At 45.5% G+C, this 15,813-nt stretch overlaps 1 protein-coding gene across 2 annotated transcripts in view; it reads left to right on the top strand.

The window, feature by feature from the left end:
* Window positions 1-15,813, top strand: part of SETD5 (SET domain containing 5) — a 63,447-nt gene that overhangs the window by 21,294 nt on the left and 26,340 nt on the right. For both annotated transcript variants that reach the window (XM_082209213.1, XM_082209212.1), the window contains exons 2-10: window positions 6,305-6,479; window positions 9,099-9,204; window positions 10,912-11,123; window positions 11,924-11,982; window positions 12,296-12,483; window positions 13,714-13,752; window positions 14,254-14,496; window positions 14,915-15,063; window positions 15,253-15,370. In XM_082209213.1, the coding sequence (XP_082065339.1) occupies window positions 6,409-6,479; window positions 9,099-9,204; window positions 10,912-11,123; window positions 11,924-11,982; window positions 12,296-12,483; window positions 13,714-13,752; window positions 14,254-14,496; window positions 14,915-15,063; window positions 15,253-15,370 (1,185 nt within the window). In that variant the 5' untranslated portion in view covers window positions 6,305-6,408. The remainder of the gene's footprint in view (window positions 1-6,304; window positions 6,480-9,098; window positions 9,205-10,911; window positions 11,124-11,923; window positions 11,983-12,295; window positions 12,484-13,713; window positions 13,753-14,253; window positions 14,497-14,914; window positions 15,064-15,252; window positions 15,371-15,813) is intronic.

Below are 15,813 nucleotides of genomic sequence, written 5' to 3'. Positions count from 1 at the left end.
CTCCTATAGTTGATATCAAACTAAGATCTAATGTGCCTTGTGCTGGCCTCCTCCTTAGCTGTTTCCCCTCCCTCTGAATGTGGTCTGGGGAAAATGAATCCAGAAGTGTTGGCTTGCATTTTTGTTGTTTGGTGTGTTTCTGATATTGCTTGTTCCTCTGATTTTCATTCTCATTAATTCTACTTTAGTATCAGCTGCACATGTGTTTCCCCTCTAGATCATTGACTCAATAATGCGAGTTCTTCCTGATTTTCGCTGTTTGACTCTTTCTTAGTTTCTGTTCATATTTATGTGCTTTCAGCCAGTTTTTAGGACCATCTCAGAATGACATTTTCAGGGCTGGCGTGACAAAGAACTGCAATCCTCTAAAATTGCGTGTAGTTGCTACTTTGCTGATTTTACAGAGCTATCAGCATGGCTGAAGAACCCAGTGGATTTGGAAACAAGAATATGAAGGGAAAGCATATGTGGAGGATGCACAGATCTGAGGGGGAAAGAAATTGTGTTGGGAGAAGTGGTTGCCCAAGGCCTAGAGACTTGGGCAGATAAGGAAGGTTTGAAATAGGGAGGCTGTGACCCAGAAGCCAAGGAGGCAGTGGCCCAGTTTGCAAACAATATTAAGAGATAGTTTTAACACATGCAGGTGTTTTGCTCCTCGCTCAGCTCTTTCCTGTGCTTTGTGGTCAGAGGAAACAAGCTAGTGTTGGGCCTCATGTGCAAACCCAAGCTTTTGTGGGCTCGGGGTTTGTTTCTCTCCAAACAACGATAGGCTGGCCAAGAACAAACCTTGGCCCCTCTTCGTGGTTTGTTTGGAGAGAAACAAAACCAGGGGCCTGCTCCTCATGACATGGCCCACCAGACTCTGCCTTGTTTATAGTTTGTTTCTCCCACACGCAGTGCATCCAGGAGCTGGAGAGGAGCAAAGAATTTGCACATGTTAAACACAAGTTCACAGAATCATAGAATCATAGAGTTGGAATAGGCCACAAGGGCCATCAAGTCCAACCCCCCTGCCAAGCAGGAAACACCATCAGAGCACTCCTGACATATGGTTGTCAAGCCTCTGCTTAAAGACCTCCAAAGTAGGAGACTCCACCACACTCCTTGGAAGCCAATTCCACTGTCGAACAGCTCTTACTGTCAGGAAGTTCTTCCTAATGTTTAGGTGGAATCTTCTTTCTTGTAGTTTGGATCCATTGCTCCGTGTCCGCTTCTCCGGAGCAGCAGAAAACAACCTTTCTCCCTCCTCTATGTGACATCCTTTTCTATATTTGAACATGGCTATCATATCACCCCTTAACCTCCTCTTCTCCAGGCTAAACATGCCCAGCTCCCTTAGCCGTTCCTCATAAGGCATCGTTTCCAGGCCTTTGACCATTTTGGTTGCCCTCCTCTGGACACGTTCCAGTTTGTCAGTGTCCTTCTTGAACTGTGGTGCCCAGAACTGGACACAGTACTCCAGGTGAGGTCTGACCAGAGCAGAATAAAATCATAGATTTGTAGAGTTGGAAGGGACCACGAGGGTCAACTAGTTCGACGCTCTGCAGTGCAGAAATCTCTCAACCGACTTGGGGCTCAAACCCACAACTCTGAGATTAAGAGTCTCATGCTCTACACCAAACTGAGCTATCACTCAACCTGTTCAGTTTAATGTTGTGTGTCAACCATCTTGATCACTGTGTTAGTATGTTAAAAGTGAAAACTGTGACTGCAGTTTTCTTGCAAGCATAATTCTCCCAACTTTTTTTGTTAAGATGACAGTATATTTTGTAAATATGTGGCAGTTTATAACTGTATCCAAATGTGAAGAAACTTGGAAAAATATCATTAAGGTTTTTTCTTCTTCACCTTGGCTATTATATATTCTAGGAACACCCACCCACCCACACCTACGCCCACACCCCTGCATAATGCAAACTGCTACAAGCCTTAAAGCAATGTTTCAGGTTCAACATCCAACACAGACTTTGTCACTACCCCTATTTTATGCATTATTGCACTTGACTTTTACACCCAACCAGGTATACAGGGCCTGAATACAGTACTATGCTTCCTTGATAATTTTCAGAATGTGACACCCAGATTGAAGGGTGACCAGCAGATCACTGCTGATCACATCACATCATTGTTTTGGATAGATACACAGAACTCCCAAGTTTTGATATTCACCAGTTTTGATATTGGATGTTATGTGGCTCTGTCTAGGATACAAGTTAATGCTGTATCATAACCTGTCTTAAATCTTCAGATGCCATTGGCCATTGAAATTTGGTTGATTGGCATTTTAAGCTTGCAGTTAATCAAATGACTATTTTATTTGTAAACTGCTTTGAATTTGATTTCATCATAGGGTGGGATATGAATACCTTAATAAATAAAGAGTTGTCTGTAGCTTCATAAGTTACCATTAATTACCTGATTACAGCTGCAAATCTATGTGTTTGTTTGTTTGGAACCATATTCACTGTATAGATGCTATTTATTCTCTCCTGCCAACCTAGCAGTTCGAAAGCACATCAAAGTGCAAGTAATTAATAGGTACCGCTCCGGCGGTAAGGTAAACGGCATTTCCATGCACTGCTCTGGTTCACCAGAAGCGGCTTAGTCATGCTGGCCACATGACCCAGAAGCTGTACGCCGGCTCTCTCGGCCAATAAAGCGAGATGAGCGCTGCAACCCCAGAGTCGGTCACGACTGGACCTAATGGTCAGGGGTCCCTTTACTTTACCTTTAAGAACTGTGTGTTGAGGATGACAGTAAAAGTTGCACATGGGTCACTCAGAGTTTCTCTCCTCAATCTCACTGGTGGTACAGCTTTTTCTTCACTGTCATATGAGTCTTGAAGTCACCTGAATCTACCCTATGCAATGTAGAAAGTAAGATCAGTGTGGGAGACTTGTATAGACTGATAAAACCTTTCAGGAGAGTTCTAATTCTGATTCCTGTCCAGCTCCCCCCCTCTTGATTTACAATGCGGTTTTCAAAAGATGCATGCCCTTTTTGGTCTTTAGAAGAAAGGTGGACATTATCACCATTATTGGGTGTTAGAAATGTTTAAGATTGTTTGGTGCTTTGTATTGGCTGCATTATGTAGGCCAAATAGAATTCTAATGACTGGGCATCCTTCTGCCCTGTCTGGGGCTCAAACTAGACTGGGAGCCCTGCCCCCTTCTTTTTCGGAATTCAGAGACACAGCTCATGAGATTCAGCAGAAAAGGATTAAGCCCCCACAGAGCAGCCCCTTTGGTTTGAACCCAGCCTAGTCCAGAGGAGGGGGCACTGAGCTTCATTGTCTTATTGTTTTTATAGACAAAACGTTCCAGCCGGCTCTTCATCTTGCCTCCAAAGTCTCAGCCACATCGGTCAGATGGGAGTGAAGGATAAAGGGAGATGGCTGAAACAAAGATTGCACTATTCTGTTGCTCTTGCATCCTGAATGTTGAGGCAGTTTCAGATTTGATAGTCATGGAGTTGATATATAGATGGCATATTTAGTCTATTCTGGCCATTTCCATATAACACCACCAGGAAAAAATTGATACTGCCCTCTCTCCCTTGAACAGATCCCCAGATCAAGGCATCAGGTAATTTCAATTCCTGTACGACAGCCTGGTTGTACACCTGCCCTGGTGTTGTTGTTGTTACTAGAGAACCTCGTTGTGTAGTATGGGTGAGACCTTCTCCTTATTATTTGTAGGGCTGCATGAATCAGCCTAGTGGCTTCTTCCAGTCTCTGCATAATCCTCACTTGTAAGATCCCAAACATGTCCCTGCTCTTCCATTTATCAAGCCTTGTTGACTCCCATTTTCTTTGTTATTTCTTTTGTACTTTGTTTTGTGAGCTCTTTGTTCAGGGGTCATGTCGCATTGGTATTGGGTTCCATGTCTAGCACATTGTTGGTGCTCCACTATTAAGTAGCGATAGTGTTGTGGGTGAAAGCAGCTAAATTCTCCTGTCCTTTTCCATTACTGAACTTCCTCCTACAAGATACTGTCCATAATTAAGCTGTTGTTGTTTTTCTTAATTAAGGATGAGCCTTGATGTTCTTCCTAAGTCCTTGCGAATCTGGCTTAGGGCTGTTGGACTAGAAACAGCAGGCCTTTCTTTCATTGCGTGGCCAGCTCTCAGAAGGAACCAGAATGGTGCTTGCCATTCAGTGCAAGCAAACCCATATTTGGACTGTTTGGCAAACCTTAAAGGAACCCCTGGGATTCCCGTGCTCTTGCCTGTGAATAAGTGGGGCAAAACCTTGTTTGAGTACCAGTGCAGCCCACATTCACTGCTTTACACAGTAGTGAGCATTCCTGGACAGAATGGAAGACTCCAAAGGCAATCTGCAATTGCATATTCTCTTACCTCTTGTGTGCGTGTATGTATATTCAGGCACACGTTCACACACAGGTTCTAATGTGCCAGGGAAATACTTCCTCTGTAGAAATGTGCATGTGATGTAGCTCCTTTTATGGCTGCAGATAATGCTATTAACTGTAGAAACATTCTGAAGAAATTTTCCAGCCCCTCCTAGCAAGATGTGATCCATATTTCTACACCCTCTTTCAGAGGGGAACAATTACTAGCCTTTTCTCGGCTTACCTATCGGTGAAGTGATTTGATACCTGATGGTGCCTTGCTCACAGGGAGTGATGCATGTTAAGTTCTGTGCCTTCTGCATTTGGCCCAACCTGTACTAGTAATAATTACAAAGCTTGAATGCTTGTTTCCCACACAAAGAGCTGCCCTGATGGCATGGCTAGCCCTGAAGAATGGGAAGAAAGTGCAAAGGAACTATGTCAGAAAGAAAGTGCAACATTTATTTGCTTCTCCCACATTCCACCACAATCACATCACAGACCTCATCCTTGTATATGGGTAATTTGTGGAGGTAGGAAAGATCTTGAAAGGCTACAGTGGGCAGCAGCTGTTCCAAGTTCTCTGTAATAGGAATGAACAGATTGTTAATTAGTAATATGTCTACCATGGGCAAAGAACCATTGGTTTCACAAAAGCAGTTTGTGGCAAGGCAAGGTGGATGGTCGCTCATTGAACCCTTTAGAGCCAGCAGCACCTACTGGTGAGCTTTCCCCACCTGCTTTAATCCACAAGTTCCTGCTGCCCTCCAAGAGCTTGGGAGTAAACATCTCCCACAAGTGATCTGCTCTGCAGATACAAATCTATTCCCAAAGGATAGAGCCCCCCTGCACAGCCTGGATACACCTGCAAGGCACAAACTAAATATCCTCTTACTTACTGGAAGGCCTCGAGCTCTGTTGAGGCAGGTACAGACAGGTTGCATGTAGGCCGAACCATCCATTGCAACTCTCACTTCATGCTCCCTTCCTTACTTAAGTCCCCCCCCCCTCAAGTTGGCCTTTGTATCAGGGCTGCTTCTCATTCTGTACTCAGTTGCAGTTGAGTGTAGATGCCGGATTACATAGCATACCAAATCTGAATGGTGGATCTGTGTGTGTTTAGTTACTTGTCTCTGCAAAATATATGAAAGAGTAGGGCCCATTCCTTTCCTGGTAGCTGCTTCTCTGTATATTTCCAAGTAACACAGTGGTTTAAATGTCCATGTTGTGTTCAGGTCTGAAGAGAGGCACATGTACTGTATGTTGTACTTTAGTATCAGAGTACAAAACAGAGAGAGGCACGGCCTTTGGGCTCATTACTTCCTTCATTGTGCAGCCATCTGCCTTCAACTGTTCCCCCTTTCACCACCATTTCAGATATGCCCCTTCCCCCCTGTTCCTCTTGTGTTAAACCTTGTCCCAAGTGAGCATGAGGGATTTGGGAGATGACTTTGCATCTCATGCACATCTGTGAAGCTCAGGAACTGGGTTTTGGCACTAGGGTTGTCATGAGGATCATTCTGAAATAAATCATTACAGAAATGAATAAATGCCTTCCGTGCTGCTTTCTTTTCTCATTGGCTGCTGTGGGATTCTGTCTCAAAACACACACACACACACACACACACGTGTTGTGCTCTGCCTCCCCTACTGGCAGTTTTACCCATGTGACCGTCTTTTGCAAGACAGGCCTGCGGGCCTCTTGCCTGTGCTTGGCATTCTCTTTTATGGCACGAGGAAATATCTGCATGTGAACCAGGTGGCCATATTTGAGAGGAGATTATGTAAAAGTAATGCAGAGGCAAGAGACAACACGCATCCTCTGAAGTTTCTCATTCCTTCCTTCAGCCTGCACTGTCCTCAACTTTAGGATGGTTTTGCAGGCAGGGTGAACCATATGTCTGTGGCAATGATACACAAAAATGCAGTGCATTGTTTCTTTTCCCCTTGGCAGGTTTCCCCATGTCCGTGACGTGTTGGCCGAGGCTCTGCGGCTGCTCCCCGCCCTTGGAGCCGCCAGTCGCTACCCTTTGGACTCCGTGATCCCTGACAAACGTCATGAGCATTGCAATCCCTCTGGGAGTCACCACACCAGATACATCTTATTCAGATATGGCTGCTGGATCTGAGTAAGTTCTGCCTTGCCTGCTAGCGTGTGAAGGGCATGGAATCAGGCCTCGGTGTTCAGACTTGAGCTGTCCTGCTGAGCCCGGGATAGCAGGGAGTAAGCTAGCTTTGCAACAGATAAACCAGAAAGCAGAGATGGTATCTGGTGCACACATTTGATCGCGACGGAACACCAAACAGAAGCACTTCCCCCTTTCCCTCAAATTGCGTCCAAGAAGAGGCACTGTCTAGAATACTGCTTTCCCAGTGATCTTTAATTCACACCTGTTGTATCATACCTTGGTTGATAGGTATCTTGCAAGACATGAGCCCTGACGGCACTCTTCTTTTCCTCTCCTGTAGCCTAAGTTGCATGGTGCTGCTGATACAGATGGCTGTGTGATGTGGGTAAGGAGGATCTTTCAGGCATCGGGCCTCTTGCCTATCTCAAACTGTTAAGTAGATTTTTCACCCCTTTAGTGTGGCTCTTTTCCCGAGGGAGGCTTGTAAGGTAGCTTGTGGGAAACTTCCTGCGCCAAAACCCAAATGAAGTGTCTACACTACAGGAAGGAAGATGCCTGGAGTTGAATTGATCGTTGAGCTTAGTCAGGCACGGAAAGAGGGTCATGCCTTGCTGATGCTGTTCTGTGCTCCTGCACTTGTCTTCAGCAGTTTCTCCCAAGAATGGAGCACTGTGAAGGGCCAGACACACTGTTTGAACCACCTGCTTGACAGACTGTGCTCAGGAGACACTGAAAGCTCTGTGTATCTGGCCTCTGTTTGGTGGGCTTTTGTGAGGCGCTAGCATTCATGAAACACTCTTTTTTCCTGCATCTTTTTGTGTATCTGGATACACGGTGTAGTATATCGTGTCTGGTTTTGTTTCATACCACGGACCTGATCAGGCTTTGTTGAGCACCTGTCCAGCTCAGCTTCAATCATACTGCATCTGGAGTATTCTCAGCAAATAAGCGCACTACAAAATAAATGTCCTTTACTTTGTTTCCTGTCTAATGTTAGATCTGTTCTGAATACACGTCTCACTTCATAGCTATTTCTGTCAGGTCTTCTTGTTTTGATGAGTTTTTTGTGTTTTGTTTTACTGGGAATGTTTAGTATCACATTCCATGATACTGTCAGGTTGCAGTGGCCTTGCGTTCTGTCTTCTTATATATAGAGCCCTGAAAAGGCTGTAGCTGTTACCCGTCCTGTCCTTGCCCTCCTTGGGAGCGTGGAGGTAGAAGCAGCTATGTTAAGATTGTTTCATAGCACTAGACTTCAGATGCATGTAGCTAAAGGGTCTGCCAGTCAACGTTTGCTCTGCTATCACGTGCCACCAAACCTTCATGGCCAAAGAGTAGCCACAATTTGAAGAAGGGTCTCTGCTTGAGTTGTATTAATTTTCAAGAGCAAGCTCCAGGGACTTGGGATGCAAAAGTAGAAATGGGCATGGAAAAGCTACTTTTGTTAGTAGGGTATCAAGAAAGGAACACATTGATTCAAGATTAAGCTTCTATAGGTAGAGGAGTTGCTGGTTTTACCAGTCCCACTGTTTTGAAGATCTCTGTAATTTAATTTAGCACGACAGAGCAGTAGTTAGGAATGAGGAGTTTGCGGTCATCTTGGAGAGACAGGAGTTCCAATAAGCAAGTACCGTGTGGCCACCCGTCCTCTTCCTGGCTGTAGCTTTTGAAAGTTGACTGCAGTTGCAGAAAGGACATTTCCTGAACCATATCCCTAATGCGTGCTTGCAGCGGCAGCTCCTCCTCCTCTTAGTCCTCCCCCCTCCTTCCAAAGAGAGCAATTTCTCCTTCTGGCATCAAGGCTTTGGCTTCATCACCTACGCTTTTCCTGTTTCCTTTTCTATAACAAGGACTCCCACAGCCTTTCACTAATTGCCCATTTTGTACAGTACCGTATTCTGAGTTGATTTTTTTCTGCCACCTTGTGGTGGAAAGTTGCAATTTTCGGTCAGTAATTAGTTGGGAATTCACCGCATCATCCCATAAGAAAGCAGGGTATCCTGAATATTTTAGTTTGTCCGGAGTTCCTTCCGATCCAGGTCATAGATATTCCTGTAGCTCTTGGCCTATTTTTGTCAAGTACTCTCAAGAGCTCCCATCACTAGAAAATTGTGTCTCGGCTCCTATCTGTATTGAGTAACTCATTGCATTTGAAGCAGCAGTATGTAGACGTTGTGGCCTGAAAGGTATTGCCCTTTAAAGTCTGAGGCTGTGGCGGGGTGATCTCAAATTGCATAGAGTTGAGTGGGGATCAGGAGGAGGAGCAAATCCACGAAGGGTTTAAAGTGAAATGAACAGCTAGCAGAATAATCCAGCGAGCAGCATTGTCAGCAGCTTTTTCCTTCCTGTTGCCTCTTGCTGAAGCAGGGTTGCTCGTATTGCTTATCCGGGATGCCTCATTTTGAGGCAGCTGCCAGTCACTCGCCCTTCCCTAGCCCCTGCTTTATGCAGAATCCGGCCTTCATGGATTCCATACCTCACTTGCCCCTCAGAAAAGGTATGTCCATTCTCGGCCGGATATCTGTGTGGCATGAGAGAAACTGCTAAGACCTGGCTAATTTTTTTCTTCAAAGAACCACTTCCTCTACTGATTGGTTCTGCTCTTGGCCCTTTCTGCAGCCCAGAGTCTGTGGAAGCTAGCCCAGCTGTTGGTGAGAAAAATGTGTATGCAAGTCATGGCTACGGGGCCTCCCAGAGGCACAGCTACCGAGGGCTGCCTTATGCAGTGAGTACCGTCTCTCTTATCTGCAGCCGACTCATCTATTTTACCCATCCCCTCTCCCTGGCTTGTGCATGATTGAGCTGTATATCTTCTTTGAGGACGGCAGCATTGCCAAGTAACACATGGGCACTGAATTTCTAGCCCCGCGTTTGTGTTTGTTTAGTGCTTGCAGACAACTTACTGCGAAAGGGAAGTATGGAACTAGAACAGCCTAGTAAACAAGCCCACAAAGTTACTGCATTTCCAGAAAATCAGCCGGCATGAGAACATAGGCTACCCGCCTCTTAGCAAGACAGTGTTAAAAGAAAGCCTTCTGCCGAGGGAGCTGGCAAGAGGAGGAGTGGTCTACCGCTCTTCCGCCGTGTGCCAGTCACAGAGGAAGGGCCGCCTTTCCACTGTGACCAGCACAGAAGGCAAACTGGCTGGTGGAGGAGGAGGAGGACAGAGTGATGGGCCTGTTCGTTCACCTGCATTGAATACCTGGCCTCCTTTGCCTGCCGACTGAGTTGTTAAATGCAGGCTTGGACTAGAAGGTGAGGGGGGCATCTCTTTTTCCCTTTTTGGTCTTTAGCACTGACTGCTCATAGAAACTACTACCTAGGGTAGACCTACCGATTGCAGGTAGATTTTACTAATGAAGTTCCCCTCGCCCCTCCCCCAAAAGTGTATTGATAAGCCCCAGTATTTTGAAAGTTGAAAGCATAGGTTTCAGAATCAAGCCAGTTTGAAAGACAGCTTGCAGTTTTTCTGTGCTTAACAGTGCAGAATGCTTGCATACACATGCAGGTCTCTGCCTTAAGAAAAGCAAGAGGGACCTGCAAGGAAATGTTATGGTGTGGAGTGTGCTGGCTCAGGTTTTCAGCTGTCCCATTCCATCGTTTTTCATTCTCCATCACTGCCACCCTGTCTACACCTGTCAGCCAGCCAGTATTTCGTGCCCATCGAGAATGCTCAGTCCTCACTGGATGGTTTGGGGGCATTTTTTTTCCATTTTGGGGGTTTGAGGAGGTGGAGTGGGTATACTTATGCTGAACCCCAAACACATTAAATTATTGAATTTCTCTGTCAATATCTGTGAGCAGCTCTCATTCCAAACTTGGGGACAGTTTAAAATAACTTCTTTGAACCAGAAAATGACGTATCCAGACATTGAGATGCTTATTTCTACCCTATACATATGCATACATGTTTCTCTGTCTTCTGGTTCCAGACACTCCATTCTCCCCCTGCATCCCACCCGGTTGCCATTTTCACCCCTTAGTCTCCACATTTTGTGCCTTGAAGAGATAGCATAGAGCTGTTTGAGGCGTTTTCCCTGCAGATTTTTTTGGTACTTGTTGCAAGCCCCTGATTTCCTCTGAGACTGCTGGTACTTCTTTCTTGTGTGTGGGTAGTGTGGTTTTGTTTCCATTAGCACAAGCATAGGTAGTTCAAATCAGTGTTAGTACATTTTGCTAAGACGCCTGGATATCAGGGCTTTCTTTATCTGTGGTTGGACTGAGAAAACAATTGCTCCGCCCAGTTTTAGAGAGAGTTCAAAGTTGTAGGTCCTTGCTCTGTTAGCCAGAGTTCCTGTCGCTCCTCAAATCTGTGCATGTGGTGGTGGGTAGGTTTTGGAAGTGTCTTAGGGCTCACATGTTGTGTAAAGTCATGCCTCTTGCTCTCCTCCCCCGCATTCAAAATAGAACTGATGCAAATGTTTGTTTTCAGGATCATAATTACGGAGCCCCTCCTCCTCCGACCCCTCCTGCTTCTCCCCCTGTCCAGACCATCATCCCTCGTGCAGAACTGAATGGCCTACACTCTCACGATGAGGAGAATTCTGGGGACACAGAGAGTTCTTCAGAAGCAGAGTCTATTCCTAGCTGGTGTCACTGTAGTCTCTCCCAAGATGGTTTCCTCATCAAATGTGAGAAGTGCAGGTAAGTTCTTCTTGCCTGTAGGCAGCTTCATACATGGGAAAACGAGGGGGGTGGGGAGAATGTTTAAAGAGGCTTCCTGATTGCTCAGTGGACCATTTTCTTTACCTTCAATTGGTCACTGCAGCAAAGGAGCTGACTTACACAAAATCAACACGCACATTTTCACAATGCAGGAGCCAAATCCTGCAAGTTCATCAGATCAAATAAATAGTACCAATGACAGATTGTCTAAAAGTGATTTGTTTGAGCTGACCAAATGCAGTTGGTTAAATAATCATACCTTATGCTCAGTGGAGTGTGTCTGAAACTCTCCATGAAGTTAGGTGCTTCTAATGCAATGGTGAAAGAGTAATAGCGAAGGAGAGGTGGAACTTCTTCAGAGATTGGCAAGCAGCAGAAGGGGGCTTGGGGGTCATAAGGAACATGAGATCTGATGTCTTTCCACTTTCCTGTCCTTCCAGGCCATCACTGGTCCAGAGCATTTCAGTGGCTCTGCTTTCACCCACTGTAGGCTAATTTCCACACATACGAGAGCTAAGAATGTGGTCTTTCTGAAACTTGAAAGATGGGGCTCTTGAGAACATGAATATTGCACTGGGCGCACAGCCCATTATTTGCTGAAGCGATGGCCTTGGACGTGAATGTGTGAAGCCGAGACGTGGCCATTAAATTCATTTTAACTTTATATAACACTTTGATGTCAGGTGATCTGGTGTTCCGCTGAAGACCCAAGGTTAATTTATTTTAAGCAATATAGCCCTTAATAATGCCTACTTTTGGTTTCTGTTGTCCTTTTGTAGGGGGCTTAGCCGAGGAAAAGTGATCAGACTTCGTCGGAGGAAGCAAGACAACGTGTCAGGTGAGTTAGTGCCCCCAGGCTTGCGGGATTTGAATGAGCGGGTGCCCTGATGCAGTGAGAGTGCTCTGTGTCTCATTGCCTCTCTTTGTCATCTTTCCCAGTTTACCTGAGATCTCAAGAGTATAGGGTAGGTACATTGGAAGAGCTGAAGGGGGCAAGCGCAAAGCAAGTTGCCATTGTGAGTGGAAGATGAAGGTTCCTGACAGCCTTTTGGGGAGAAGAGTGCAATGTTAACTCACCGGGGTGGGACAGGGCAGGCACAGGTTTTTTCAGAACAAAGGGGAAGTTGCCAACAAGACATTTTTCACGGCAGGCGGAGACAGCAGTGCAACTGAGAGCTGGGACGAGGAGCTCTCTCCCTCCACAGTGTTGTACACTGCTACACAACACACCCCTACGAGCATCACTCTGACCGTCAATCGGGTCTGCAGAACCAAACCCAAAAAGAGGAAAAGAAATACAGAGAGAACTCGTACGGCACCAAAAGCCAAAAAAATCAAGGTATGTCAATAGATACGGTTGTTGGTGAGTCCAGCCAGTTACTAAGTAAGCGTTTGGGAGGATGTCTGGTCGTTTTCCTCTAATCTCCTCCTTATTGGTATGCAGCCTTCGGTATCCTGATGATGATCTCCTTCTGGTTTTTTGGGGGGGTAGTGGGGGGACAGATGCTGTGGACAAAACGAACACGAACAGTGACAATATGTTCCACTGATGCCTGAAGTGGAATTGTGTCACCATGCCCACAGCTCAGGCAGGGCTGCAACTGTGGGGGAAGGGAGGGCTTTTCTGATCGCTTAAGCAGTCGTTTGAACAACAACAACAAAACCACACCAACAACCCCAAAGGACTCTACATACATCTTGCTTACAGAGATACAAACCTAATATTATTGAATTAGTAAGAACTAAACTGACTTCTGACTTCCAGCATTCTAGCCAATCAGCATCAAGTAAAAAAATGAATGCTAAGGATCTGCCACTAAATAACAACAACAACAACAATAGTATTTTAATCATACAACATCAAGAAATGACTTGCATTTAATTTTTTCCATTTCAAATTGACACCCCACCCTCCCAGTGCATAAATGATCTTTGGTTCCTTTACCACACAATGTTCAGTCTTCGGATATAGAGACCCATGGGTGGAAAACTGTGGGTTTGGATGCAGCAAAATCTGGCTGATCTGTATTGTGCATATGCAGAAGAATTGTTCCTACAAAGCAAATTTGTTTATAAAAGTTACTTTTTGGTTAATATTCTACACATTTTACATGATTCTTTGCTGCATAAGCTAACAAAAATAATGCATATTAAAGTAATTCTTAAGCAGCAGCTCTCTTCTTACTTAGAAGGGACTCTGGATACTTGGAAGGGTTTTTATTTGGGAACTTCATTTTGCTGTTTGATACCCACAGAAAGATTTTAGGGTGGCATAACTGTGTATATTCTGCTGTGGTTCCTTTGCTTTTCTTTCAGAGCCTGTTCTTTGCTTTGTGGAAGTGCTATTTGGCCAAAGCTGCAACAATCCGTGCTTGTCGTCTAGGGAGGTTCTGGAAAAGGCAGCCAACCCTTTAGGGAGGTGGGGGAGTCTACCATTGAAAGTACACTGGGATCAGTTTTTCTTCTAGTCCTTGTTGCAGTTTTGCATCTGTGCCCCTTATTTAGCATGAATGAGCACAGATATATAGGGCAAAAATACTGATGGTCATTTGTCTTACTCTTTCAACAGGCTTTTAGAGAAGGTTCACGGAAGTCTTTGCGGATGAAGGTGAGTTAAGCCACATACCTGATCCCAGAATACAGTTTCATGCCTGTAACGCAATTAATGACTCCTGGTTTTGTTCTCAAGGACTACTGAGCCCAGCTTACTGGTCATCAGCATGCATGAAACTTCATGGTTATCCTTTGACCTGGTCCAAGATGGTTGTGGCATTATTGTTGAGACAGGTGCACATTTAAAGGACTTTGGTGTGCAAGGCACACCAATGTTGAAGAGCAGAGACGTTGAAGGGCTCATTAGTTTTCTAAGCGATGTGGTTGGAATGGGCTCAAGTACTGTTGTGCTGGTTACCTGAGGCTACTTGAGTAGAGACCAGGATGGGGAGAACTTTGAAAATGCCACAAAAAAAGCTGGCTGAGAACAAGGACCACACAGAGTTAGGTGGTTATTTTCCTAGTTATAGGCTGCTCTGTCACCACAAGCAGCCCCGGTGCTTTTCACAGAGCCCTTATGCCGTATAGACATTGAACTGACTCCCTTTTGGTGCAGAACTCTCCTTCAGAAGCCCATGCCCTGGATGAGAATACGGCAGAGGGGTGGGAAAACCGCATAAGGCTCTGGACCGATCAGTATGAAGAAGCCTTCACTAACCAATACAGCGCGGATGTACAGAACCTCCTGGAGCACCATCTAAATGCCAATAAAGAGTTTGTGGGCAAGGCGGCTGTGCTGGACACAATCAATAAGACAGAGCTGTTCTGTAACAACACTGTCATTGGCTCTCAGATGCAGGTAAACAAGTAGACCCCAAAGTGGTGGTAGGCCAGTTGGCTGCATGCTAGGGTGGTGGGTCATTGATAAGGCCCAGGTTTGAAAGATGCTCTTTTGCCTCTAGATGCAAGCAAGCTTATACATAGGGGAGAGCAGATAAGGTGAAGCTCGGGGAGGTATGAAACGACAGTCCTTCTCTCCCCGTCCTCCTTTCCTGGCTCATTAGATAAGATTCTTTTCAGGTATAAAATATTCCTGGTCTGGCCAGCAATGCTACCTTGAGCATGTCTGCTACTTCAGTTCATGCATTCTGGTAGACAATTAAATATGGCCAGTGATCTCAGACCCTGGTTGCTCAGCTGCTTTTAACAAATGCAGCCATACACATGGACCTTCCCCCTGCCGTGCGGGTCCTAAAATCTCTCTCTTAACTTGGCAGCTGCAGCTAGGGAGAGTGACGCGGGTTCAGAAGCACCGGAAGATCCTGAGGGCGGCCAGAGATCTGGCTGTGGACACTCTTATAATTGAGTATCGTGGGAAAGTGATGCTGCGGCAACAGTTCGAGGTCAATGGGCACTTCTTCAAAAAGTAAGAATGCTGAGCGGTCTGAAAAGTGGAGCCGTTTTGGGGGCTGGTGCGGGTGGGAGGTTCCCCACAACCGATTGGTTTTAGAAATGAATATGCGTTATGCGGTGGTGCGTCCAGCGCTCCACGGGTGCCTTGTAGGCTTGGCTGCGTTTGCCATTAAGGTGACAAGTGCTGTTCTTTCTTTTTTAGGCCGTATCCCTTTGTGCTGTTCTACTCCAAGTTTAACAGTGTTGAGATGTGTGTGGATGCTCGGACTTTTGGTAATGATGCTAGATTCATCAGGCGCTCCTGCACACCAAATGCAGAGGTAAGTGGTTGCTGTGGTGTTTGGCATTTTGATAGGTGTGAAAATTTGGCTTGTATTTGTTGAGTTTGTGGTCGGCCACGACTTCAAACAAAGAACGCCCTACCAGCCCAAAAGTGCTGGATCCTCAGATCCTTTATACAATATTGATCCTGCAGAATATTTTACCAGTAGCCCCAGAAGGACAAACACTTGGACATTGTGGTCTTCAGCAGGTGGAATTATGATCCATCTGTCCTGCATTCTCCATCAAGTATCCCAGTCCTCGACAGAATTCAGAATTCCCTACCTAGCAAAGCAAATCCTTCCAGTCTCAAATGTATACATCACGTTTCACAACTTGGTTGTTCTAAACTAACAGTTGCTTAAAGAGACTGGCTTTGCTGCTACTTCATTGAAACTCAGCTTTTACAACGTGGCACATGCTTGACTTTTGGGATTGTAAC

This window comes from Podarcis vaucheri, assembly GCF_965113315.1.
Source record: "Podarcis vaucheri genome assembly, chromosome: 2".
NCBI lineage: Eukaryota > Metazoa > Chordata > Lepidosauria > Squamata > Lacertidae > Podarcis > Podarcis vaucheri.
The sequence above is the reverse complement of the archived record's forward strand: the minus strand, read 5'-3'. Positions and strand labels throughout refer to the sequence as shown.